Source organism: Xyrauchen texanus, chromosome 44 (assembly GCF_025860055.1).
Source record: "Xyrauchen texanus isolate HMW12.3.18 chromosome 44, RBS_HiC_50CHRs, whole genome shotgun sequence".
Taxonomy (NCBI): Eukaryota; Metazoa; Chordata; class Actinopteri; order Cypriniformes; family Catostomidae; genus Xyrauchen; species Xyrauchen texanus.
In genome coordinates, this window is record NC_068319.1 from 24672359 (window position 1) to 24699861 (window position 27503).

General features: G+C 39.5%; 1 protein-coding gene across 6 annotated transcripts in view; it reads right to left on the bottom strand.

The window, feature by feature from the left end:
* The window catches only part of strbp (spermatid perinuclear RNA binding protein), a 139514-nt gene that overhangs the window by 42003 nt on the left and 70008 nt on the right, over positions 1-27503 (bottom strand). For all 6 annotated transcript variants that reach the window (XM_052117709.1, XM_052117706.1, XM_052117707.1 and 3 more), the window contains exon 3: positions 19991-20129. In XM_052117709.1, coding sequence (XP_051973669.1) covers positions 19991-19993 — 3 coding nt within the window. In that variant the 5' untranslated portion in view covers positions 19994-20129. The remainder of the gene's footprint in view (positions 1-19990; positions 20130-27503) is intronic.

Below are 27503 nucleotides of genomic sequence, written 5' to 3' on the forward strand. Positions count from 1 at the left end.
TAAGCCCTTTCAGTATTTGGTGCGGACGTCTACAGCTTGTGTTCTGCAGTTGGTTTGTTTATATTAATTGTGTGAAAATCTTTTTTTTTTACACAAATTACAACTGTCCAAAACTGTAAACAGGTAAGAATGTGTTTATGTCATTTCGAATCAAGCTGAAATATTGTCAAATTATGCGAACAATTTGAAAATATAATTTGTGTGTATTTAGGATAATGCTACCAATGAAATTAGCCTTCGTAAGGAAAAGAGTGTAAAATATTTAATAATTTTTTTTTTTTTTAAATGTAATTTCCAACACAGAGTGATACTACAAAACAATAACACAAAACAAATCATTTGGGATGTGGTGGAAATAAAAAAATATGATTCAGAAATATTCAGAGTTTCTTAAGAGAATGTCTTCACCCCAAACGCCGATATAACACAGATAAAGATGTGTGACTCTCAAATACATGGACTCTGCCATGTCAACAAATTCTGAAGATCACCTTGACTGACTTTTTCAATTTCTCTTTTAAGTAAAGTATATGTGTGAAAGACAGGATGTGGAAGGTTTTAGAGATGCGTTCAGCGGCAGATTAAACTTTAATCAATCAATCTCACTTCTGCATGCCTTAATGACAAAACAAACGTCTACACGAGCATCACATCCACACCTCTTACACACACATGCACACGCACGCACACACACACACAAACGACAGAGGTTCACAAATGCGTGTCCAAAGTTGTATGTCACACCCAACCCATCAGGAACACACCATCAGACATGGACATGCTGTATTAACCTGTGTGTGTGTGTGTGTGTGTGTGTGTGTGAGTATCAGTGAGTTCTACATAATCCTTTCGGGTGAAAATCAATTTTAGATTGATCAATTTTAGAGTCACCCTTAAACCTCGTCTAATTAGACATAAAGCCCCCCTCTCGCTTGCTCACCCACAATCCTTCCATCTTTTATCAACTGCTCTCTCTCACATTCTGTCATTCTCTCCTGCAACTTCCCCACCCTACGACTAGATCCAATACCAGCAAATCTGCAAGTGGACGTCACGTCCTCAATCAAAGTGGTTCTCTACTGGTTGGTTTGTGACCCAAAAATAGGTTGTAGGTCTGTTCTGATAAGTGATTGGGAAATAACTGATTTAGTGATGTATTGTGATTCTGTTTCTGGATTGATCGATGAAAAATATACTGAATCTCTAAATCTGAGAGAGAGTTCTGGACCTACTGTAGGTTATTACACCTGCTTATTCTCTTTGTGGAATGGAGCATACTATTTTAGTATGGATTTTATGTGGAAGTTCAAGCAGAATTTGTGTAAGGAGTTTTTTTAAAATCATTTTATAGAGATGGCACTCGAGAAAAGCAATTTCTAGCCAATGAAATATTTTACATCAGACAATAATTACAATATACAAAGCCCCTTAGAGGAGAGGGCAGGAATGTCTGAAAGGTTTTGCATTCCCTTGCAATAAGCTTTGTGTGCCCTTACAAAAATGTTTGTTCCCTCGCAAAAGGTTTTGCTTTCCCTTGCAATACATTTACCATGGTTTTACCTCAGTACCCATATTTTAACCTTAATATTCGTAGTAATCCCATAGTAATAATACAGGAAAACTTAAATAATGGTAACAAAAATCTGAATTTTGTGGTTATTATGGTTTTATTACAAGCACCATGGTAAACCATAGTAACCACAAGATTAACCATGGTTTATCCATACTAAAACCGCCCCAAAAAACATGGTTACTTTTCACTACCATATTACTATAGTGAAACCATGATTTCTTCCAAAAAAAACAACACATGGTTAGCCTACATAATTCATGATTATTACAATATACTATAGTAAAAAAAACTATGGTTACTACAGTCTACAATATTATAATAATAAAACTATGTTTCCTCCAAAAAATTACAAAAATAAAATACTGTTGATATTACCTTTTATTCATTTAAAAAACACAGCAACATTTCGATCAGAATGATCATCATCAGGCACACATCAATGATGTGAAACCATTGTTTTACTACAATAACCATAATTTTTCTATATATTTGTATAGAAATAACCGCAAACTATTGCGAGGAACCCAAAACTTTTCCGAGGGGAACACAAACTATTGTGAAGGAACTCAAAACTTATTGCAATGGCAATCAAAATGCATTGTGAGGAAAATGCTAACTATTTCAAGGGCACGCAAAACTTATTTGCGATGGAACCCAAAACGTATTGCAAGGAAACACAAACTACTGCAACATCACGCACAACTTATTGTGAGGGAATGCAAACTATTGCGAGGGAACACAAAACAATGCGAGGGAATGCAAACTATTGCGACAACACACACAACTTATTGCGAGGGAACACAAAACTTACTGCAAGGAAAAGCAAACTATTGCAACAGCACACAAAACTTATTGTGAGGGAATGCAAACTATTGCATGGGAACACAAAACTTACTGCAAGGAAAAGCAAACTATTGCAACAGCACACAAAACTTATTGTGACGGAATGCAAACTATTGCATGGGAACACAAAACTTACTGCGAGGGAACGCAAACTATTGCGACACACACACAACTTATTGTGAGGGAATGCAAATTATTGCGAGGGAACACAAAACGTACTGCGAGGGAACACAAACATTTGCGACAACACACACAACTTATTGCAAGGAATGCAAACTATTGTGAGGGAACACAAAACTAACTGCAAGGGAACACAAACTACTGTGACAACACACAAAAGGTATTGCAAGGAATGCAAACTATTGCGAGGGAACACAAAACTAACTGCAAGGGAACACAAACTATTGCGACAACACACAAAAGGTATTGCAAGGAAATGCAAACTATTGCGACAACACACAAAAGTTATTGCGAGAGAACACAAACTATTGCGACAACACACAAAAACTACTGCGAGGGAACACAAACATTTGCGACAACACACAAAACGTATTGCAAGGAAACGCAAACTATTGCCTGGGAACACAAAACATACTGTGAGGGAACGCAAACTATTGCAACCACACACAAAACTTATTGCGAGGGAACATAAAACTTACTGCGAGGGAACACAAAACTTACTGCGAGGGAACACAAACTGTTACGACAACACACAACTTATTGCAATGGCAATCAAAACGCATTTTGAGGAAAATGCTAACTATTTCAAGGGCATGCAAAACTTATTGCGATGGAACCCAACACGTATTGCAAGGAAACACAAACTACTGCGACATCACACACAACTTATCGTGAGGGAATACAAACTATTGCGAGAGAACACAAAAATTAATGCGAGGGAATGCAAACTATTGCGACAACACACAAAACTTACTGCGAGGGAATGCAAACTATTGCGAGAGAACACAAAAATTTACGCGAGGGAATGCAAACTATTGCGACAACACAGAAAACGTACTGCGAGGGAACGCAAACTATTGCGACAACACACAAAACTTATTGCGAGGGAACACAAAACTTACTGCTAGGGAATGCAAACTATTGGAACAGCATGCAAATCTTATTGCGAGGGAATACAAACTATTGCAAGGGAAAATAAACTATTGCGACGGCATGCAAAATTTATTGAGAGGGAGCGCAAAACTATTTCAGAAAAAAATATCCCGCCCTGTCCTCTAAGGGGCTCCGTAAGAACAATACATATTCACTATAGAAAGTTAAATGACTATAAGCTTGAACTCATTTCAATAACTTTTCAAGGCCCGGAAATCCCTATTTTAAAATTCCCTGATATTTCCAGGTTTTCCATGAAAACCCTAAACTGTGTTGTTAACATGCATTCATTCTGCACTGATTTTACACTCTCTGATGCTCTGCTTGAACTCTATTGAACAGCTGTTTCCTTTCCATCAACATTACATAATTTGGAATTAATCTTTCTTAACATGATTTGCACCTAATTAGAGTGTATGTAAATGTTCATTACAGAGATAATGCAAACACAGTGACTCATCTACGTTGTCATAAATGGGCAAGTACAATGTATTACATAAAACATATTTTTTCCTAAAATAATTAATAAAGGTTATGTAATTTTTTCAACATTAAAATACATTCTTTGATCCCAGTATAGTTTTCAGAAATACTGCATATGAACTCTGAAAGCAGTAATTGTTGCTATTACATTTGCAGTGGCGGGTTGTGCATTTAAAGTCAAGGTCTTCAGTGTGATTCATTGAAAGACACTTATATATGCTATACACTCACCTAAAGGATTATTAGGAACACCATACTAATACTGTGTTTGACCCCCTTTCGCCTTCAGAACTGCCTTAATTCTACGTGGCATTGATTCAACAAGGTGCTGAAAGCATTCTTTAGAAATGTTGGCCCATATTGATAGGATAGCATCTTGCAGTTGATGGAGATTTGTGGGATGCACATCCCGGGCACGAAGCTCCCGTTCCACCACATCCCAAAGATGCTCTATTGGGTTGAGATCTGGTGACTGTGGGGGCCATTTTAGTACAGTGAACTCATTGTCATGTTCAAGAAACCAATTTGAAATGATTCGAGCTTTGTGACATGGTGCATTATCCTGCTGGAAGTAGCCATCAGAGGATGGGTACATGGTGGCCATAAAGGGATGGACATGGTCAGAAACAATGCTCAGGTAGGCCGTGGCATTTAAACGATGCCCAATTGGCACTAAGGGGCCTAAAGTGTGCCAAGAAAACATCCCCCACACCATTACACCACCACCACCAGCCTGCACAGTGGTAACAAGGCATGATGGATCCATGTTCTCATTCTGTTTATGCCAAATTCTGACTCTACCATCTGAATGTCTCAACAGAAATCGAGACTCATCAGAACAGGCAACATTTTTCCAGTCTTCAACGGTCCAATTTTGGTGAGCTCTTGCAAATTGTAGCCTCTTTTTCCTATTTGTAGTGGAGATGAGTGGTACCCGGTGGGGTCTTCTGCTGTTGTAGCCCATCCGCCTCAAGGTTGTGCGTGTTGTGGCTTCACAAATGCTTTGCTGCATACCTCGGTTGTAGCGAGTGGTTATTTCAGGCAAAGTTGCTCTTCTATCAGCTTGAATCAGTCGGCCCATTCTCCTCTGACCTCTAGCATCAACAAGGCATTTTCGCCCACAGGACTGCCGCATACTGGATGTTTTTCCCTTTTCACACCATTCTTTGTAAACCCTAGAAATGGTTGTGCGTGAAAATCCCAGTAACTGAGCAGATTGTGAAATACTCAGACCGGCCCGTCTGGCACCAACAACCATGCCACGCTCAAAATTGCTTAAATCACCTTTCTTTCCCATTCTGATATTCAGTTTGGTGTTCAGGAGATTGAGATTGACCAGGACCACACCCCTAAATGCATTGAAGCAACTGTCATGTGATTGGTTGATTAGATAATTGCATTAATGAGAAATTGAACAGGTGTTCCTAATAATCCTTTAGGTGAGTGTATATGCTAAGGCAAGCCTAATTTTAACTGCAGCATGACTGTTTTGTGAAATGAACATCTCCCGAACAGACATTCAAAAATCATAATATTTCATATGAATATACCAAGGAGGTCTATAATACCTGGAAAAATCTATCTAATAATATTTGTGATTTAAATGTTGCTTGCAATAAAAAAAAATTTGTCAGGGTACACAGTTATGCTGCGTTCCATTCAAGTTGGATGAGGGATATTCCTACTTGATATCTCAGACCATAAATTCATTCCATTCCCTGATATTTGGAACTGCAACACTCCCGTTAGCTTAGCAGGGGTTTGACTCTTATTAGAGATGTCTCCTAGCAACACAACTGATAAACAATGCTGCAGCTCATTTGTGTTTCAGGTGTACGATTATCAAAAGAGATTATAATGTTTTATACACCTGTTTCTGCAAGCATTTGTTAAACAAGCTTTAATATCTTGAAATGTTATGTAACTATATTACTTAATGAAGTGAATGTTTATAATATATTTTGACTCATCAGCAAGATCTCACACTCTTCGCTTTCAAATGACGTACATCACTTAAAGCGTGATTGCGTCACTCACGGCCAGCTAGAAGGCCTCGATCGGGACATATCACACCCTAAAGATCACACCCACCAAGAACAAATAAATAAATCTGATTGGCTGACGAAACATTTGTTATATAGAAAATATTCTTTAAAAAGTCCCCTTATGTTTTTCACAGAAGAGAAAATGTAAAATAGGTTTAGGATGACATTAGTGTGAGTAAATGAAGACAATGTTTATTTTCTAGGTGAACTACTGCTTTAATGAATATCCTGCACAGCCTAGCCTGCAAATTCAGGCGTTTTCTCTGCTGTGCAAACCGCACAAGGTATGCATGCAGCAAAGCATTGTTTGACTCCAAGAGGAATATAAGAAGGTAGGCGTGTACTGCAACCATATCTTCACACCAATCCAGTCCTCGGCGTTTCATATCAGCTCTATTTAACATGAGATCTATCCCTTAATACAATCAATCATTTTCATTCTGTCTGCCTTCCCATACCACTTCCATATACAATAATAGATTAGCTTCAATCACTGGAGGGTGTGTGACCTTTCACGAAATATAGACATAAAAACAACAAGATTCATCCATCTTCTAAATGAACAAGCAAAGAAAAACAAAATTAATTTGTTTCAAGAGGAAAAGCTACCTTTAGTGGAGTAGATCAATTAGTCTGTGATGCAGAGTGAACACTTTGACACTGTTACACATTCTACATAGGTGAGTGAATTTTAAATTAGTCGCCCGGAGTCTGAGCGAGCGTGGATGAGGGTGTGGTCTTTATCGGCATCTGCGGCAGAAGGGGGTTGGGTAATGAAGATGCCTGTCCATGTGCGAGTATGTGTTGCTGACAGTGGTCTCACAGTGGCACGAGGCCAGTATTTAACAGGCAGTGCACAGAGTTCATGAGGCACTCTCAATGGCCGCCTGTGAGCGGTCGTAAAACATAGTGGGAAGTGTAAAAGAGTGTAAAATAGCACTGCATCTTAATCACACATCATTCCAGAGCGAGAAAGAGAGAGAGGGAGAGAGAAAGAGAGAGATTGAGGGGTTAAGGATGAAAAGGGATAGAAAGACTGTGTAAAAGGAATACAAACATGATTTGGAATGCCCAGTTCCCAATATGCTCTAAGTCCTCGTGGTGGCGTAGTGACTCGCCTCAATCCGGGTGGTAGAGGGCGAATCTTAGCTGCCTCCATGTCTGAGACAGTCAACCCGTGCATCTTATAACGTGGCTTGTTGAGCGCGTTACTGCGGGGATATAGCGGGTCTGGAGGCTTCATGCCATCCACTGTGGCATCCAAGCACAACTCACCATGCGCCCCACGGAGCGCAAACCACATTATAGCGATCACAAGAGGTTACCCTATGTGACTCTACCCTCCCAAGCAACCAGGCCAATTTGGTTTCTCAAGAGATCTGGCTGGAGTCACTCAGCACACCCTGGGATTCGAGCTAGCGAACTCCAGGATTGGTAGCCAGCGTCTTGAACACTGAGCTACCATATTGTTTTTTTAATAGGCTAAATCAGGGGTTCTCAAACTTTTGGGGGCCAGGGACCCCTTGCAAGGGAGAAAATTTTCCAAGGACCCCCCTTATCATCGTAACACTGATTAAGCATATGCTTAAATATCATTTTGACTCATAGATGCCATTGGAACTATTTATATTCTAAAACTTTTCAACCTAAAAACTTCAGACCTGTTTCATAGTGATAAACAAACACATTTCAATTTGAATCATGTTAATACTACTTATGTACTTTCAAACAGAGGGTAAATTTATTCAAATTGCATTTGGACTCAACAGAATTTATACTTTTCAAGTAACTGATTTAGCTTTATAGTCCTAATATACCAGAATTTTAAACGACTAGTTTAAGTTTACTTTCAGTAAGTGATTCAACTTTAAAATAATGAACTTATTGCTCCTTTTTCAAATCACTGGCAGAACAAACAACAAATCATGAACATGAATCTTGAACAAGTTATCATAACACTGTTACATAGTAATCATAGTAATTAAGCCTATTCAGAAATGTTGAATTGAAATATTTTCATTAGGCTACATCACATTCTAATCTCACAATAACTCACTTAATGAGCTCACCTAAACTAATGAGATGGGTGAGCCTCTCTCACAACACATTATGTTTATTCTTGGAGTGATGGATGATTCTCCACATGCAAATGAGCCCTGTACTTAGTCTTCATTGCAGCTAAAGTGGAGAATGATGACTCACAGAGGTAAGTGGTAGGAAACAGAAGCAATATTCTCATTGCCTCGGCAGAGAGTTCAGGATACTCATGTGAGAGGGAGGGCCAAAGGTTTGCATGAGGCACCTGCTGGAATCGGGCCTTCAATGTCCTATCTCAGGATAGGTCCAACGGCTCCTCTTCTGCCTTACCAGTAAGGCCACTTGTTGTTGCAGCTGGGGAAAAGGGATCTCCCACCCAGTCCCAGGCATCTGTGTTCACATCTGAGAAGTATGAGCTGAAGTGCTTGCTCAGTACAGTGAGGTGAGAGGTGGCTACTTCTCTCACTATGCCACTGACAGGTTGTTTGTGTGTAGAAAGTCATTTGGGGGAACATGTATTTTACTCCATCTTGTATACTTCTTCTCAATTGCTCGGTTTTCTTCATGAAGGCGGTGATTTTGTCACGGACTTCCAGGATAGATACATAGCCTCCTTGGATAGAGAGGTTTAGGCTGTTGAGCAAGTTAAATACATCAGCAAGATGTGCCAATTTGGCAACACACTCCGGGTTTGAAAAAAACTCTGTGATGACGGGTTTGTCCACTCTCGTAAATTCTGACATCTCACTGCGTAGCTCAAACACATGTTGCAAAACTTTACCACGAGAGAGCTATTGGACTTCTGTGTGATAAAGCAGTGTGTCATGCCCAGCTTCCATCTCCCTACAAAGTTGTCGAAACAAACATGACTGCAGTGCCCTTGACTTCACAAAATTAACTACAGTGACAGCTGTGTTCAAAACAGAGAGATCACGTTCCATGCCTTTGGATGTGAGCGCCTACCAATGCAGCATACAGTGCATAGCCATAATCTTCAGGTTTACAGCATTTTCCGCACAATTACCCCACTCTTTCAGCCCACCATCGCCGCCACACCATCCAAACAAAAGGAAACATATTTTTCCCAGCTCAGTCCGGCTTAATTCATGAAAGCATCCAGGAGTCTAAATATTTCCTTAACCGTTGTCCTGCTAGGCACCTCTTTGCAGAACAGAAAGTCCTCCAAAATCTTCCTTTCCCATGGATAGCGGAACCAAAACAATCAACAGAGCCACACTGGCAATGTCTGTTGATTCATCCTACTGAATAGAAAATAGCTTACAGGAACGTTACAATCTATCCAGTAGCTGTGAATGAATGTCTGCTGGGAGTTCTTGAATTCTCCTCCTCATGGTGTCATTTGAGAGAGGTATAGCTTTCAGTTTATTAGCTGCCTCTGTACCTACATTTTAACCACCACTGGAAGTATGAATTCTTGTGCAATTGTGTGTAGCTTCTTACTTTTAGCAATCCGTTGAGCCACCAAATAAGAAGCCTTCTGTTCTTTCTCTGAAGATGTGGCCAGGTTCACCATTCATGTTTTTCCGGTGGATGTATTCCTCACTCTTTTGACGAAAAATTATTTTGTTTTGCCTTTACATTCTGGGTGCTTTGTAATCAGATGGTGCTTCATCTGTTCGCTAACACCTGAAGACACATGACACATTTTGGTCTCCCTTCGCTGTTATCAATAAAATCAAACTCTTTATTTTGTATTTCTATATTTTCTCAATTTAGCTAGTTTGGGCTTAGCATCACTTACATTTACATTACATTTATGCATTTGACAGACGCTTTTATCCAAAGCGACTTACAGTGCACTTATTACAGGGACAATCCCCCCAGAGCAACCTGGAGTTAAGTGCCTTGCTCAAGGACACAATGGTGTTGGCCGTGGGGATCGAACCAGCGTCCTTCTGATTAACAGCTATGTGCTTTAGACCACTACACCACCACCATCACTTGACGTTGTGGACTTATTCAAATATTTCTCCATGTTCCCCAGTTAGCTAGGTAATAAGCCAAGGTAAGCAGCAGCAGGAACGGTTTGCTGTGCCCGGAGTGAAGGGAGGTTTGTTTTTTCTGAGTGAAGTGAGTGATTCATGACATATTGATGTGATGTGTCACAATCATATCTATTGAGTTTCTATTGGCCCAAAGCTAACGTGGATGGGATTAATGGACACAACATGCTTGTTTTATTGGCACAAATGGTCCCCAACTGTAAATATGCACATTACAATAATACAGCACAATTTGATAATTTATTGCAAATTAATTCGCTGATCCCCTGGCTATGAGTCGCATACCCCCAGGGGTCCGGGGACCCCAATTTCAGAAACACTGGGCTATATTGTCCCATCAGAAAGTGTTCCACACCTCTACTGTATTTTATGCTCTAATCAGGGCTTGACATTAACTTTTTGAGGCACTTGTCCTTCGGACAAGTAAATTTATGTTTCACTTGTCCTTGCACAAAAGTCACTTGCCCGGGTAAAGATTTATAATTAGATTCCTCCGTAAGGAGGGAATCTATTGTATTTGACGGTTTTATTATTATTATTAGATTCCTCCGTAAGGAGGGAATCTATTGTATTTGACGGTTTTATTATTATTATTATTATTATTATTATTATTCTCCTTGAGCCCAAATAGCTCAAAAAGTCACTGGTCAAAAATTTTCTAAATTGGCACATTGATACTCCATGCCAACGGGTACCCCCAAACCAAGAATGGTCAACATTCGCCCATAGGTGGTGCTACAGGCCACGCCCAAAAAAAAATATTTTCAAAGTGAAACCATTTCCACGCCATTTGTCCAAATCTTCTGAAACTTGGTAAACATGCCTCATTTCTCATGGGGAACAAAAAAGCCTCAAGGATCCATAATGTCCGGTATGATGAATTTTCCTGTACACTGAAAATGTTTAGTTTAGGATTCAGACAGAAATACGTGTTTTTTGGATTCATCCATTGAGAGGGTTCAACCCCAACCCTGATCAGTCAGTTTTAAATGATTTGCCATTTTGAGGAGGAATCCGCATTGCTGCTTGCAGCTATATTTATTATTATTATTATAATTCTTCTTCTCCTTGAGCCCCAATAGCTCAAAAAGTCACTGGTCCAAAATTTTCTAAATTGGCACATTGATACTCCATGCCAATGGGTACCCCCAAACCAAGAATGGTCCACATTCGCCCATAGGTGGCGCTATAGGCCAGGCCCAAAAAATAAATTTTCAAAGTGATACCATTTCCACGCCATTTGTCCAAATCTTCTGAAACTTGGTGTACATGCCTCATTCCTCATGGGGAACAAAAAAGCCTCAAGGACCCATAACTTCCGCCATGATGGATTTTCCCGTACACTGAAAATTTGTGAAAACCTACAAAACTCTTCTTCTCCTGAACCGTAGCTCCAATTGACTTGAAATTTGGTACACATGTGTAGAACTGAAGTCTTTGAAAACGTTACTTAGGAAAAATGAATACGATACAAAATGGCTGAAAGGGGCGTGTTTATGTAAATGTCAAAATTTTAACACTACATGTGTCAATAAATCAAATGTAATTTTGACTGATGGTTTTTCAAACCTAACATGCTTAAAGATGACATCACTCTGAAGTACTGCGCAAAGAATGGCCAAGCCGAAATTCCCATTTTCTGGTCAAAAAAGTTATAATTTGGTACATTGATACTACAGGCCAACAGGAACCCACAAAATGACCGACATACGCCACTAGGGGGCACTACAGGACAAGCCAAAATTCCCATTTTCTGGTCAAAAATGTTCTAATTTGGTACTTTGATACTACAGGCCAACAGGAACCCACATACCAAGTATGGCCCACATTCGCCCTTAGGGGGCGCTACAGGCCACTCCCAAAATTTTGTTTTCTGGTCAAAAACGTTCTAATTTGGTACATTGATACTACAGGTCAACAGGAACCCTCAAACCAAGAATGGCCAACATTCGCCCCTAGGGGGCGCTACAGGCCATGCCGGAATTCCCATTTTCTGGTCAAAAATGTTCTCATTTGGTACATAAATAGTACAGGCCAACAGGAATCCACAACCCAAGAATGACCGACATTTACCACTAGGTGGCGCTACAGGCCAAGCCGAAATTCCCATTTTCTGGTCAAAAAAGTTATAATTTGGTACATTGATACTACAGGCCAACAGGAACCCACAAACCAAGTATGGCCCACATTCGCCCTTAGGGGGCGCTACAGGCCACTCCCAAAATTTCGTTTTCTGGTCAAAAATTTTCTAATTTGGTACATTCATACTACTGGCCAACAGGAACCCACAAACAAAGAATGGCCATCATTTGCCACTAGGGGGCACTAGAGGCCACGCCGAAATTCCCATTTTATGGTCAAAAATGTTCTAATTTGGTACATTGATACTACAGGTCAACAGGAACCCTCAAACCAAGAATGGCCAACATTCACCCCTAGGGGGCGCTACAGGCGACGCCGAAATTCCCATTTTCTGGTGAAAAATGTTCTAATTTGGTACATTGATACTACATGCCAACAGGAACCCACAAACCAAGAATGACCAACATTCGCCCCTAGGGGGCGCTACAGGTAATTCCCAAAAGTCCCATTTTCTGGTCAAATATTTTCTAATTATGTACATTGATACTACAGGCCAACAGGAACCCACAAACCAAGAATGACCCACATTTGCCCATAGGTGGCGCTACAGGCCACGCCCCCCAAAAAATATTTTCAAAGTGATACCATTTCCACGCCATTTAACCAATTCTTTTGAATCTTGGTTTACATGCCTCATTTCTCATTGGGAACAAAAAAGCCTCAAGGATCCATAAGGTATGATGGATTTTCCTGTACACTGAAAATGTTTCGTTTAGGATTCAGACAGAAATATGTGTTTTTTGGATTCATCCATTGAGAGGGTTTAACCCCAACCCTCTACTGATCAATTTGAAATGATTTGCCATTTTGAGGAGGAATCCGCATTGCTGCTTGCAGCTATATTTATTATTATTATTCTTCTCCTTGAGCCCAAATAGCTCAAAAAGTCACTGGTCAAAAGTTTTCTAAATTGGCACATTGATAGTCCATCCCAACGGGTACCCCCAAACCAAGAATGGTCAACATTCACCCATAGGTGGCGCTACAGGCCACGCCCAAAAATAATATTTTCAAAGTGATACCATTTCCACGCCATTTGTCCAAATCTCCTGAAACTTGGTGTACATGCCTCATTTCTCATGGGGAACAAAAAAGCCTCAAGGATCCATAACGTCCGCCATGATGTATTTTTCCGTACGTTGAAAATTTGCGAAAACCTACAAAACTCTTCTTCTCCTGAACCGTACTCCAATTGACTTGAAATTTGGTACACGTGTAGAATTGAAGTCTTTGAAAACGTTACTTAGGAAAAATGAATACGATACAAAATGGCTGAAAGGGGCATGTTTATGTAAATGTCCAAATTTTAACAATATATACGTGTCAATAAATCAAATGTAATTTTGACTGATGGTTTTTCAAACCTAACATGCTTCAAGATGACATCACTCTGAAGTACTGCGCAAAGAATGGCCAACATTCAGCCCCTAGGGGCGCTTACAGGCCATGCCGAAATTCCCATTTTCTGGTCTAAAATGTTCTAATTTGGTAAAATGGTACTACAGGCCAACAGGAACCCATAAACCAAGAATGGCCGACATTCGCCACTAGGGGGCACTAAAGGCCATGCCAAAATTCCCGTTTTCTGGTCAAAAATGTTCTAATTTGGTACATTGATACTACAGGCCAACAGGAACCCACAAACCAAGAATGGCCAACATTCGCCACTAGGGGGCGCTAAAGGCCACGCCAAAATTCCCGTTTTCTGGTCAAACATTTTCTAATTTGGCACATTGATACTACAGGCCAACAGGAACCCACAAACCAAGAATGGCCAACATTCGCCATTAGGGGGCGCTACAGGTAATTCCCAAAAGTCCCATTTTCTGGTCAAACATTTTCTAATTTGGTACATTGATTCTACAGGCCAAAAGGAACCCACAAACCAAGAATGGCCCACATTTGCCCCTAGGGGGCGCTACAGGCCACTCCAAAATTCTCATTTTCTGGTCAAATATTTTCTAATTTTGTACATTGATACTACAGGCCAACAGGAACCCACAAACCAAGAATGGCCCACATTCGACCATAGGTGGCGCTACAGGCCACGCCCCAAAAAAATATTTTCAAAGTGATACCATTTCCATGCCATTTGTCCAATTCTTCTGAAACTTGGTGTACATGCCTCATTTCTCATTGGGAACAAAAAAGCCTCAAGGATCCATAAGGTCCGGTATGGATTTTCCTGTACATTGAAAATGTTTTGTTTAGGATTCAGACAAAGACATGTTTTTTTGAATTCCTTAATTGGGAGGGTTTATCCCCAACCATCTACTGATCAATTTTAAATGATTTGCCATTTTGAGGAGGAATCCGCATTGCTGCTTGCAGCTATATTTTCATTTATTTTTTTGTGTTTTGCTAATGCAGAATTCGAACAAACCATTGAAAGCACCCAAACACTATCAATATTAATACAATTCAGTTGAAACAGTAGAAAGGAACGTGTCCCAAGAATAGAGTTCCCCTTCAACAAGAAATAAGGATCTCCAGACTCCATAATACAAAGTAATACTTTGCACGCTGGTGTGCAGTGTATTACCAGAGGTAGTGGTGACTCTTGGTGTAAAAAACACTATTACTCCACAACACTATTCATCCTCTGTATCTTCGGACCGATGCCTTGATTCCCAGGGGTTAAATCCTGGGTGCCGCTGCCTTTGGCTGCAGGTCCACCACCTCTCCACCACCAATCCAGCATCAAAGTCTTGCAACTTTGGGCCCTCTACTGACAGAAATAGCAGCCTATGAAGCTGGACTGAGCTGAGGCTGGTCCTCCAGTCGGACTTGATCCGTTTCATGGTTGAGAACCCTCTCTCACACACAGCTGTACTGACTGGCAGGACCAAGTAAATTTTCAGGAGTGTCAAAAAAATGTATACTTTTTATAACCACAATTGTTGGTCTTGTGCTGTCTGCGACGTTGGAAACGTCACAAAATATTATTTTTTTATTAATAATTATAAAATAAAACAAAGATGTCGGACGATTTTGAAGTTGGAGGAGAAAATTAGATAGAATTTTCATTTTGAGGTGAACTAATGCTTTAATGCTTGCTTACAGTAGCTACACAGCTGCCGACGCTAAGTTAGCTAGCTAACGTCACTTACTTGTCAGCCAGGTTGGGTTGCGCCCGACAGACGCCACAGAACATTACTCCGTCTTCATAAATAACCCAGTCGAATTCATCTTTCCATTTTGTGAAAAAATTTCGTTCCCGTTTTAATTCGTATGTTGTTGGTTTAAGGTGACTTCTTGTTTTTGGAGCTTTTCCTGGCGCTTGGCCGGGCTCGCGGAGCCTGAAGAAACATAACTCTCCACCACTGCTGCCAGCAAGGTTTTCCAGCCCAAAACCTCGTCAAAAACCGCGAGAATTGGCCAAACCCGGTAATGATATTTTTCCTGCAGTGCTGAATGAGAAGAGCCATACTCTCGAACCATATACAGAGAGGTAATTTAGGCTATAGGTGATTTATAAACAGTCTGTTTATAACCTGAAAAAATAACGAGGCATTTTAATGTTTTCTAAATCAGTGTTTGCTGGAAATATACCTCCATCTCCGATGTAAAGCGGATGCGCCTTTAGAGAGAAATTCATATAGATTGCATAATCAGACGGTAACGTTAGGCTATTTTCTTTCGATTCGAATTGGTTCTTTAAAAGTGGACATTTCAAGCTTTAGCCTAACGTTACATAGACTATATTTTGTTTCAGTTCAGTTTCAGTTCACGGAGACCATGAAAGCGCCTGATTGTTTTTTTTATTTTGCAAAAGCACGTTTTCTTGTTATTGTGAGTTTACACAAATAAAAGTAGTTGCAAATTATGTATTATTATTTTCAGTATGACCAGAAATGATAGAGTATTTAAGTTGTTTCCACTGTTGATAGGAAAACGCAAGTGTTACGCCAGCGCCTCTGTTCCATGCAGTGCGGCTCCACACTCCGCACAAACCCTTGGATATGCGTCAAAATCTTGTGTTTATTAAAATATTTGTTAGTTTCAAATCGATTAAATTAAATCTGTAAAATAGACGTAATGAGTGGCACATAACATGAAGTAACATGGCATTTTATTTTGTTTGAAATTTAACTTGTCCGGTCGGACAACTAATTTTCTCTTCTACTTGTCCTACAAAAAATCCACTTGTCCCGGACAAGCGGACAAGCCTTAATGTCGAGCCCTGTCTAATGCTACTACATCCCATATTCAAAGTAAATATGAAATGGAATTGACCCCAATTACCTTAAAGGAATGTTCCAAGGTAAGGTCAATCAACAACAATTGTATCATAATGTTGATTAGCACAAAAAAGGAAAATTGCGGTTAATGTAAGGCACTTACAATAGAAGTGAATGTGGCCAGTCTGTAAACATTAAAATGCACACTAGTTTCCATAGCCACATGATGTAAAGGGAGTCAAGAATATTAATTAGGTTATTTGAGGATAATATCAAATAATATTTTACTCTTTTGATAAATAGTCATTTTTGATGACCAATTAAAGTAATTAATAATTAAATAATTAATTTGATAACTTTTTCCATCTTTTTTCCATCTAACACTGCCAGTGATGGGATTTTATTAGTCAGTGAAGCATGCATTTTGCAATCGTGTGTATTCTCAGACTGATCTCACTGTGAATTTGGCAACAGTAGGTTGACATTTCTTGAGTTAAACTCAGTCTGTGCTTACAGAAATTGAAAGCACTGCCCCAAGTGGACAAAGCAAAAAGTGTTTTAGAACGTAAGGGCACATGTAAGCTCCAGCTTCCAGGTAAAAATGCCCACAGATGGGCACCAAAAGTGAGTTGCAAAGAGAGTTGTTTTTAGCTGTAAATGACACATTAAACAGGAATGCATATTTAATTAACTCTACCCACAAACCCAAACCCCATCAGTAAATCTTACCATCAGTGGAGTAAAAATGTAATCTTTCAGGGGAAAATGCAACCTCCAAAACCAATTTGTGAAAGTGATTACTTTTTTGTTTTTGTGATAAATCAACATTATGCCACAAATCCTCTTGATTGAGCTTAACTTGCATTGAACCTAGAATATTCCTTCAATACACATTCCTGATCTTATTATGAACGATTCATTGGTGCAATTTATATTCAATCTTTCATTAAAATTTAATGACTTGCTCCACATCAAAACAACTTTCCTTTTTATCTTATGTCCCCAAGCCGTCTCTTTTTCAGTATCCTAACGTCATCATTTTCGAAAGTATGCGGTAATGAACAGCGTTTTCAAATTGCTCCATTTTAGGTGGAGGAAATCACCATTCTAGCATGGATGGGAGGTGTAAACATAGCAAAATTAATGCATTTTCAAACAAAAATGTGTGGACATGATCTAAGTATCTAATACGATCCTACTAAATAAACTGACCATTTAAAAATGTATGTTTAATCTATATTTTTTTCATTTTATTTCAAATAACAACAGAAAATTCAATCGTAATCCTGTACCTATTTCATCATAATAGTGAAAGCACAATCTAGCAAAGGAAGATTTCATCAGCCTATTGGTTTAGCACATTGCGCACTGGGGACACACTCAGACAAACTGATCTCAACTGAGTATAGAGGAAGACGGACACACACACCACATTCATCTATTATAAATATTTCATACCCTTCTGGCTTCAGGAAACCATTTCAGTTATTCTTTGCAAGCAGTAACCTAGACATTTTGGGACACTGATGTCTTTCTGAGTCATGTGTGAATGTTTTGGAGTGACGTCCTAAAAGTACGCTATATATTTATGGCTCCTGCTCTGCTTATCAGATGAATTAGATAAAGCCACGACAGGCCCTGGCATGTAGTGTTGTCTCTGTGTGCGTGTTTGAGGTCATTGTTTAGTATTATATTGATTACATGCACCTAATTAAAATGTCTTGCAATAGAGTAATCAGCTGAGGAGCTCCGATGGTACTTATTATGGCATGGACTTAAGCTGACCACAAACAGCTGTTGACCAATGAGTCATCACGAATATGTGTGTGTATCACAAGTGTTCTTGAAGTGTTCTCACAAGTGTGTGTGGTAAGACTGACACAAACAGACTGTTACAGTGAGCGTGAGTAGCTCTTTCATGCCTGAAGTGTAAATCTCAAGAGGACCCAAGACATAGCCTTGGGGAACACCACTTCAAGAATGTATATACATACTATTATCCTGACAGATATACACACAATCAAAGTCTGCTTTTACAAACAGCCCATAGAGCTGAAAGAATATCATAGCTTCCACAACGTGGTATTTTTAAATTAACTTGATGCCTGTCAGTGTTGCACTGTGAATTAAACACTCGCAAAACATTTTTAATAATTCCGTAATCTTACATTTTTCAAAGTGAAAGGATATTCAACAAGACTTAATTTGATTAATCAGGGATTGACTGGATCCTGAAAAGTGGCCATTACACATCATAATGGAGTCAGGTGTTTGAAGTGGAGGGATTGAAAAATAAGAGGACTTCATACGAAAAAGAAAGCCATTTCAGTTTTTTCAGATTAAGTTATTAAATTTGATGAATGACAACAAAAACAGCTGTTATATAAAAATATTGTGCAACAATGTAATAACAATAAAACCAGGAACATGTATTAAGAAGGTAAACAGGGCCAATATTTCCACTAGCTGCCATTAACAGCATAACATACAACACTGTACAATTTTTATACGCCTGACAGGCCAGTTCTTTTGGTGCCATAGCTCAGGGTAAAGCTGACTCACAGTCAGAATATTTAGCATGTTGATTGTTGAGTGGGCTATTCCAGTTTGGCCAAGAAACCTGCAAGGCCACCTCGTCCTGTGTACGATAAATCAATAAAGCTACAGATGCAGAAAGCAGAAGACACAGAAAGCCACAAGAGTGAGAGAAGTGGGAAACGGATGAGTGTATATGTGTGTCTGCGTGCGCATCCAAGGTCACCCCAGCTGCGGTAGCGAGGCTGGGTTAGCATTAAAGCTCGGCACTCATTACACTGGGTTATTTATGAATAACCCCCCCTCCCCCTCCCCCACTTACACTTTAATAATTCAAACAGCACAGCCCTGCTCTCCCATGAGACCTCACTCACCCAAACTGGAGGTAAGAACCATTAATCAAACGCTGATCTCTCTCTTTCTCTTAACCCCTCCCCCTCCCCTCAGTTTGCACAGAAACATGTAAGACATATCCTGTATTTTTGACATCAGTCTTGTACATACAAAACTGCAATCCTTGAAGGAATAGTTCACCTAAAAATAAAACCGGCATCACTTTCTTTCTTATGCGGAACACAAATGAAAATGTTTAAATTAATATAATGGTCCATCTTTTCCATATAATGGCAGTGGGAAGCACCTCACTTTAACCTGCACTATTTTTAACTGCAAACGTGACAGATAATGATGGTTAGCCTACGATGCTTTTAGCATTTCCTTTTTTTGGCAATAAACAATGCAAGTTTTCGGGTGAACACGAATGCCACTGTAAACACACTTCTCTCATGTACTCATAAGCACACAAAGGACATCAATACGTCGTCAATACTGAAATAATTCTTATATTTTGTTTTATATTTGTATTTGTATAAAATACTGTACATTTTGTAAAGTTTTCGTTTGTGTTACACATAAGAAAGTCATACAAGTTTGTAACAAGAGGGTCAATTCTGATTACATTTTTGGGTCAACTTTTCCATTTAACCACACAAAAAGTAAGTTGAGGGGTTTTACCATGGCGGCTTGAGGGTCGCTAGGCAGTGTATGTCCGTGAACTTGTGCGAGCGCGGTGTGTGGAGACAGGGGTCTTGGGACACCCTCTCCTCATGCGCTTGCCTCTCTGCCCCCCTGCTGCGCCTTACTGTACCAAAACCTGCAAGAGAGAAAACAGCATTAGTCATTTTTGCAATTTTGCTTTAATTAGTTCATTTTATATGGCACTGCGAAGTGACAAATTCATTTTTACAAAGTATAACACAAAAGAATATTCAACATAGTCTCAATTAAAATGAGCTCATAATAACTGCATGCAAAATAATGATAACGTAATTAGCAAAATGCTATTTAAAACACTTTTAGATGATGAAGTCCCAAAAAATACTTCAATCTTATACGTGAATACTTCAAAACGTCTCTTTGTTTGAAAATGATCAATGAATTATATGGACGCTATACATATTTCATTACGTAGGTGCTGCCACACAAATGAGATGTAGCCTATTGTTTCCCTTATGTTTTTCCCCCAACACATGACAGCATGTTTGCATGTATAGACTTCATTTTACCGAGCACTAATGCAGGCCTGTTTATCAGTGTTATCTCATGAAGGGCTTCAGAAGCTTAAGATACATATGTCTATAAGTGAAATCCATATGAGTGCAGAACACACACTCAGCTCTTATTGGAATCACTCTTAATGACTGCAATAACCATAATTTGTTGATCAAGCATTGAACTGAAATTTGTACCCCACTTAATCCCTTCTTATCTAGCCAAATGTCTTCTGTGTACTAATGCAATTTCCCCGGAATATAATTTCATTCTGTGGATTAAGGCTAAAGTAGAGTAAAACAGCTGCACTGAGCCTCACAAAAAAAATAAAAATAAAATAGATTTCATGCCAAAAATACAATGTAGGGAATAGAGAGATGACATCAGATCAGTTAACTACGGTGGCCCAAGGGTGCACAACTGGATGCTTGTGAACTGGATTCAGCCTTGTTGCATTTTGCGGGTGGCAGGCACTAATTTCACACCCTGGGCTACTGGTTAATACTGTATATTTGGTGACATCCTAGATCCATGGTTTGATTGTCGATCATCATAAATGGTCTGCACTTATATAGAGCCGTTTTAACCTTCACAGTAATCAAAGCGCTTTACACTGTGACTCATTCACCCATTCACACACACATTCATACACCAATGGCGGCAGAGTTGGCTTGGGGTTCAGTGTCTTGCCCAAGGCCACTTCGGCATGTGGAGTCATGTGGGCTGGGATTCGAACCACCAACCCTGCGATTAGTGGCCGACCCACTCTACCAACTGAGCCACAGCCGCCCGCATGGAATCGTCGATATCCAATAACATCGACCTGTCACCCAATCCTACTTCACAGAGCTACTATAATGTATATTTAACTAAGAAAATAAAGTCACACATTAGGATTGTTAACATACTCTGGCTACCATATACATCATCATATAAACTGTTATCATCTAACATACAAATGAACCAATAATCTACAACTGAGATAATGTCATACAGGAAGAAATAGTGTTGTTCAGCTTATCTCATGACCCTCTTTGTGCATGTTATCTCTAGTTTAAAAACCTCTTAAGAGACATAACTGCATCTTGTGAGGGACAGCACACAGCTGCCAACAGAGCAATTATGCCCAAATGCCACCCTACAGATCTGCTGTAATAATGTTCAGTGGTGTGTGTCTGTACAGAGACACTCACAGTCTGCTCACAGACGGCCTGTCACTGCCTTGTTATCACACTGTCACAATCTGCTGAGGACACAACATGTACGTGAAGTTTCAGAGAGATCATTAGTCCCAACACGTGAACTGGGTGACGATCATTCAAACATAAACAAACATAAAAAAAACTAAGTGAACAGTTATGAGATCATCACTAGACTCATTAAATAACACACAACCACTCCAGAGTCCAAGTCTATATGTCCAGATTTATATACAGGGATCTGTTTTGACCAATTATTTACCATAGACTTTTCTAGTTGTTTGTGATTTCTGGAAACCTATTTATAAAAAACCAGTCTGATTCAGACTGATTTTGAGAGAAAATCTGCAGAATTGTTTGAAATGGATTTAAACATGGTCAAAAGTGGTAAACAAAGCTTCATCAGATTAGCCAACATTTCTGCTGAATACTATATGTGTAGATTCTCTGTGGGCCTGAGTATGAGTAACAGTAATGCTAGCCGACAAGATCACCAAGCTCTCCAGATACAAGATATGAGGGAAAAAAATTACACCAAAGGACTAATCAGCCTTTTAGCTCTCTTATATCAAATAACGACATCTTATAGGCTAGCCAGAGCGATATTATGCATAAAATTTCACACATCACAGATCATATTTATACATCAGTTCAAGCAGCGGCTAAACACTGACTGAGACATTCATCATAGAAGACAGCAGGAGATCATTTACTTCCACGCAGCTAATGCAAAGCCGCGGCAATATCATGCAAGTGTGTTTAACCTCCATATTTCAGCATGGAAGAGAAGAAATGCACACATTTAGAGAGTTATCCTCCAATTTATTTAGGCAAAGTGAAAAGAATGAAATAAGCATCTCCCAACATTGCCCTGTGACCGACCTTAAGCGGTTAAACCGTCTCCTCGGTGGGTTCACTTCTCTTTGTTATCAATTTTTTAAATGCTTTTTGGTTCCCTCTAGAAATTTAGATAATAGAGGTGTAATAAAACAGGAGGGACAGGAGGGTTTAACTGGATTCTATGACCAGGACAGTCTGGCCTTCCCGAAGGAAGCCCTATGGCAGCTTTGCTGCCCTGCAAACAATTAAAGTCTCACTTTGTTGCAGAATAATGGGGCAAAACACAAACACACACTAAACACCCTTCAAATCATTCCTAGTCTTTACAGTAAAGAAGCCTTCAATTAAGTACTCAAGATTTTAAACATACACCGGCACGTTAGAATAATATTCTTTAAACAGTACAAAGGCATCTCAGCGACATACGCTGACGTATAAAAGGAGAACTTTAGCAGAATTTTCATGCTGCTCTTTACAATACAAACAAAGTGATATGTGAACAAACTGAAGCTTCAAAAGTGACAGCTATTCTAATCAAATCTCATTCAGATATTCAACTGAGATTTGATTTGAGCACTACGGCAGAGGGGAAGATTTTCAGTGAATAACGATATTTTGGTTGATTCCTCACACAGGCCTATTTTTGTCTTCAGAATACTTGGAATATAGGAATATTGGACTACTTTTATGGAATCTTTATGGTGATTTTTTGTCATTTTTGGAACTCCACAGTCCCAACATTTTCACTCAATGGAAATAGCAGAGACAACATCCTTTAAATCATCTCCTTTAGTGTTCAACAATATTTATCAATATATTTTATCAATATCTATCAATATTTAAGTCATGCCCATTAGATGGCGATATGCATGGAGAATGTGAATGACCAAAAACAGAAGAAGGATGTGAAGGTGGATGTGGAGATTTATTGAAAAAAAAAAAAAACTTAAATATGGACCTGTTTCTCAACTACACTTATCATATCGCTTCTGAAGATATGTATTTATCCACTCGAGTCTTATTGATTACATTCATGCTGCCTTTATGTGCTTTTTGTAGCTTTAAAGTTCTCTCCAGCATTCACTTGCATTGTATTGTCCTCCAGAGCTGAAATATTCTTCTAAAAATCTTTGTTTGTGTTCAGCAGAAGAAAAACCTATTCACATCTGGGCTGGCATGAGGGTGAATAAACGATGAGAGAATTTTCATTTTAGGGTGAACTGTCCCTTTAATGTCTTCAAGATGTTCATCAGTTGTTTGTACTGCAATATGCAATTGTTTCCATATATACATTCTTCCTGAAACAGCAGCGACATATATATGCATACAGGGAACCTTCAATTGTCCCTCATTGTCATTCATTGTGAATTTGCCATTCTTCGGTGTATGTAAATGAGAGAATACATTTGTAGACTGTAAAAACGCAACCTTACACCTGTGATTTGAGACAACAAGGATCTAGTGAGGAACAACAATGTTTTCGACTACAACTCTGATACTAAATAGTAGATGGAAAAACAGTATATTTCAAGAGGGGAAGTGGGTTTACTAACGAGTCTTTGCTCCAGCGTTACTAATTACATGCATTAATTCTCTTTTTCTTTAATTGTTCTCTCTCTGTGTTTTGAGGAAATGTGCTAATTTCTTCTCAAGGGTACTCACTATTTAGCTCATGAAAGACACTTTTAAATGAGGGATTTTCAATCCATGCCTGGTTGGTTCACAGGCTTAAAATACATTACACTCACTTTTACGTTGTTCAAAACCTGTATGTCTTGTTTTTCTTCCATGGATTACAAAAAGAGATGTTTGGAAGAAGGTTAAGGACTGACAGAGGCTAACATTCTTTGTGTGTATTACAGATAAAAAAAGCATCCGGCCGGGATTTCTAAATTTGCAAAAATGTCTGGGATTCGGCTTTAGTTGCTTTATGATGTGCATCTGGTCTAATACTTCATTGTGTGTGCGCGCACATATTTGCATTGCAGGCTTGCAGCAACTATTGGCCGAATTCCTGCCTGTCAATCTCTCCGTGAACGTGTGAACCGCTGTTGTGTTCAGCATTAAACAGATGCTTGACAGCAGCAGCAAATGACAGCTGAGTGGAAACAATGTCCAAACGAAAGTGCAAATTTACAGAAGATTTGCACAAACAATTCCCATGCTTTTGTCCAAGTCGAGATCCGTGAGAAGCAGAATGTATGACATGTAAAGCTGGCACTTTTGTGTCAGTTGCTAATAAATGTGCAAGTGATTTAGAAGCACACATTAACCCTGTGAAGCATAAAGGGTTAGCAAAAGGTGAAAGTTCATCAGGTAAATTAACGGAAAAAGTACCTCCTACTGAAAAATCGAACTATTAGCTTACCCGACTGTCCAAGAAAAAAGGCAATTTCTCTCCAACTCTTCTCTTTCTCCACCCGGTTGTGGTACAATTCAGAAGAAAAATCAAATCTGGTGCTCCTGCCAATGTTTCATTAATTTTTTTCTCCATTTCTTCGGTCCAATGAGACTTTCTTGATATCGCAGCCATGCAAGTTGATGTTCTGTTGTAGGTACATCAGGACTCCACCCACTGAAACCTCCCATGCCCCGTTTCTCTCAGTTGTATTCAGTCAAAACATATTTCAGGTGACATAAAAATGTTTGTTTGAACAGTTCAACACACAAACATTAGCTCAGCCAATGGAGTGAGTTTGGGGCGGGACTATCTGTTTGTTAGACAGGAAATCAGTTTGAAAACAAAACCGTTTGACACTAGTGGTGCAGAATTTTCACATTACCTTTAATAAGATTTAAGAACTAAAATCACGGGTCAATGAATTCAGTGAAACTGGTGAAATGTTGTATCGCATGGCATTTCTAATGTGATATATCACAAGCACTTCTGTAACAGGAGCAAAATCAAGGAACGTTGAATTCTCATTATCGTCAATGCTTTTAAAATTTGGTAAATAACAGAAGACGTCTGATTAAACGCAACCTCTGTTTTGTCCACAGAACTGGAAAGACTCCTTAATTCCCAATTGAGCATGTGTTCATTTTTGCTCCCTCATAACAAATATCCCTCTGGATTCCTCGAAGGCGAATCGTTTTGACCTGGCATGGCTTACGGCGTCTCATTAGGATGAGGTTGCCAGATCAGCGCCACAGTTACCTGCACACTGAAAGTTGGACGGCCACTTAGAGTTAATTCCAGAGTTATTCAACAAATCTAGATTTTTTCTGGTCAGAATTAGGATTTTAGTTTAGCACAATAAACTGCATCTGGGATTTTATTAATTTTATATGTTTGTAGCCTCTATGTCAGTGCCTGTCATAGAAAGGAAAGACTAAGATTTTATTTTCAACATTTTATAAATCAGCCGATTCATCTTTTATCTGCCTTTTCCACATCCCTTTAATCACGCAGCACAGGAAGTGCAAAATCTGCAGACAGACAAGCTGCTCTGAGCGAGTGCCGTCTTACCCACAAACCCCACACACACATGCACACCCAAACAGAAGCACAGACGAATGCACATGCCTAGAAAGCCAATGCACATATGCCACTTTAGGAAGCCTTATATTTTCTCACTGAAATGACTGAACTATATCTGATTTCTGAAGTTTATGGATGTTGTAAAATGCACGAACAAACCTACAGTATGTATGCAGTAGTGAAATCAAAGATCTGCCAAAACACATGTAAACACGTCACCTAACATGCCGAGCTGAAAGACAGAGGTGAGATATGGCCATCACAGTTCTCTATTCTAATGTTAAACAATGAGATTCTGAACAGAGAGACAGACAGATGAAAGAGAACAGTCCTTTGTTCTTTCCATCTTTTTAACCTTTATTAAACATTCATTCAACATTCAAAAGAGATGCCATGGAACTATTCAGGTTTCCCTGGAGGAAAAAAAGAAGAAGATTTTTAGACTTTTTGAAGAGGGTATTGTGGGTGGTTGCCATGGAGATGTTATACACTTGCTAGGGTCTTCTGGATGGATGATAGGGTGTTATTATATGGTTACTTACTGGTCCATGTCAAAAGAGCACACTTCATTTTAAATAAATTAAAGTCATACTAAATCAATACTGGGCTTTTTTTTTTTTTTTTCATAAATCAAATGAAAAATATACACCGATGAGCAAAAACATTATGACCACCTGCCTAACGTGCTGTTGGTCCTCCACATGCCGCCAAAACAGCACAGACACGCCGAGGCATGGACTCTACAAGACCCCTAAAGGTGTCCTGTGGTATCTGGCACCAAGACATCAGCAGCAGATCCTTTAAGTCCTGTAGGTTGCGAGGTGGAGACGCTGTGTATTGGACTTGTTGGTCCAAGCACATCCCAAAGATGCTTAATCGTATTGAGAGCTGGGGAATTTGAAGGGTAACATCTTGAACTCTTCATCATGTTCCTCAAACCATTCCCGAACAATGTGTGCAGTGTGGCAGGTCGCATTATCCTGCTGAAAGAGGCCACTGCCATCAGAGAATACCATTGCCATGAAGGGGTGTACCTGGTCTACAACAATGTTTAGGTTGCACGTTGTCAAATTGACATTCACATGAATGGCCGGACCCAGAGTTTCTCAGCAGAACATTTCCCACAGTGCATCCTTGTGCTATCACATCCTCAGGTAAACGGTGCACACGTATATGGCCATCCACGTGATGTAAAAAACCATCAGCCGATTCATCTTTTATCTTCCTTTTCCACATCCCTTTAACCACGCAGCATAGGAAGTGCAAAATCTGCAGACAGACGAGCTGCTCTGAGCGAGTGCCGTTTTACCTTAAAAACGGGACTCATCAGACCAGGTGACCTTCTTCCACTGCTACAAATTCCAGTTATGATGCTCATATGCCCATTATATGTGCTCTCGATGGTGGACAGGAGTCATCATGGGCACTCTGACCAGTCTAAGGCAAGGGTTGCAGC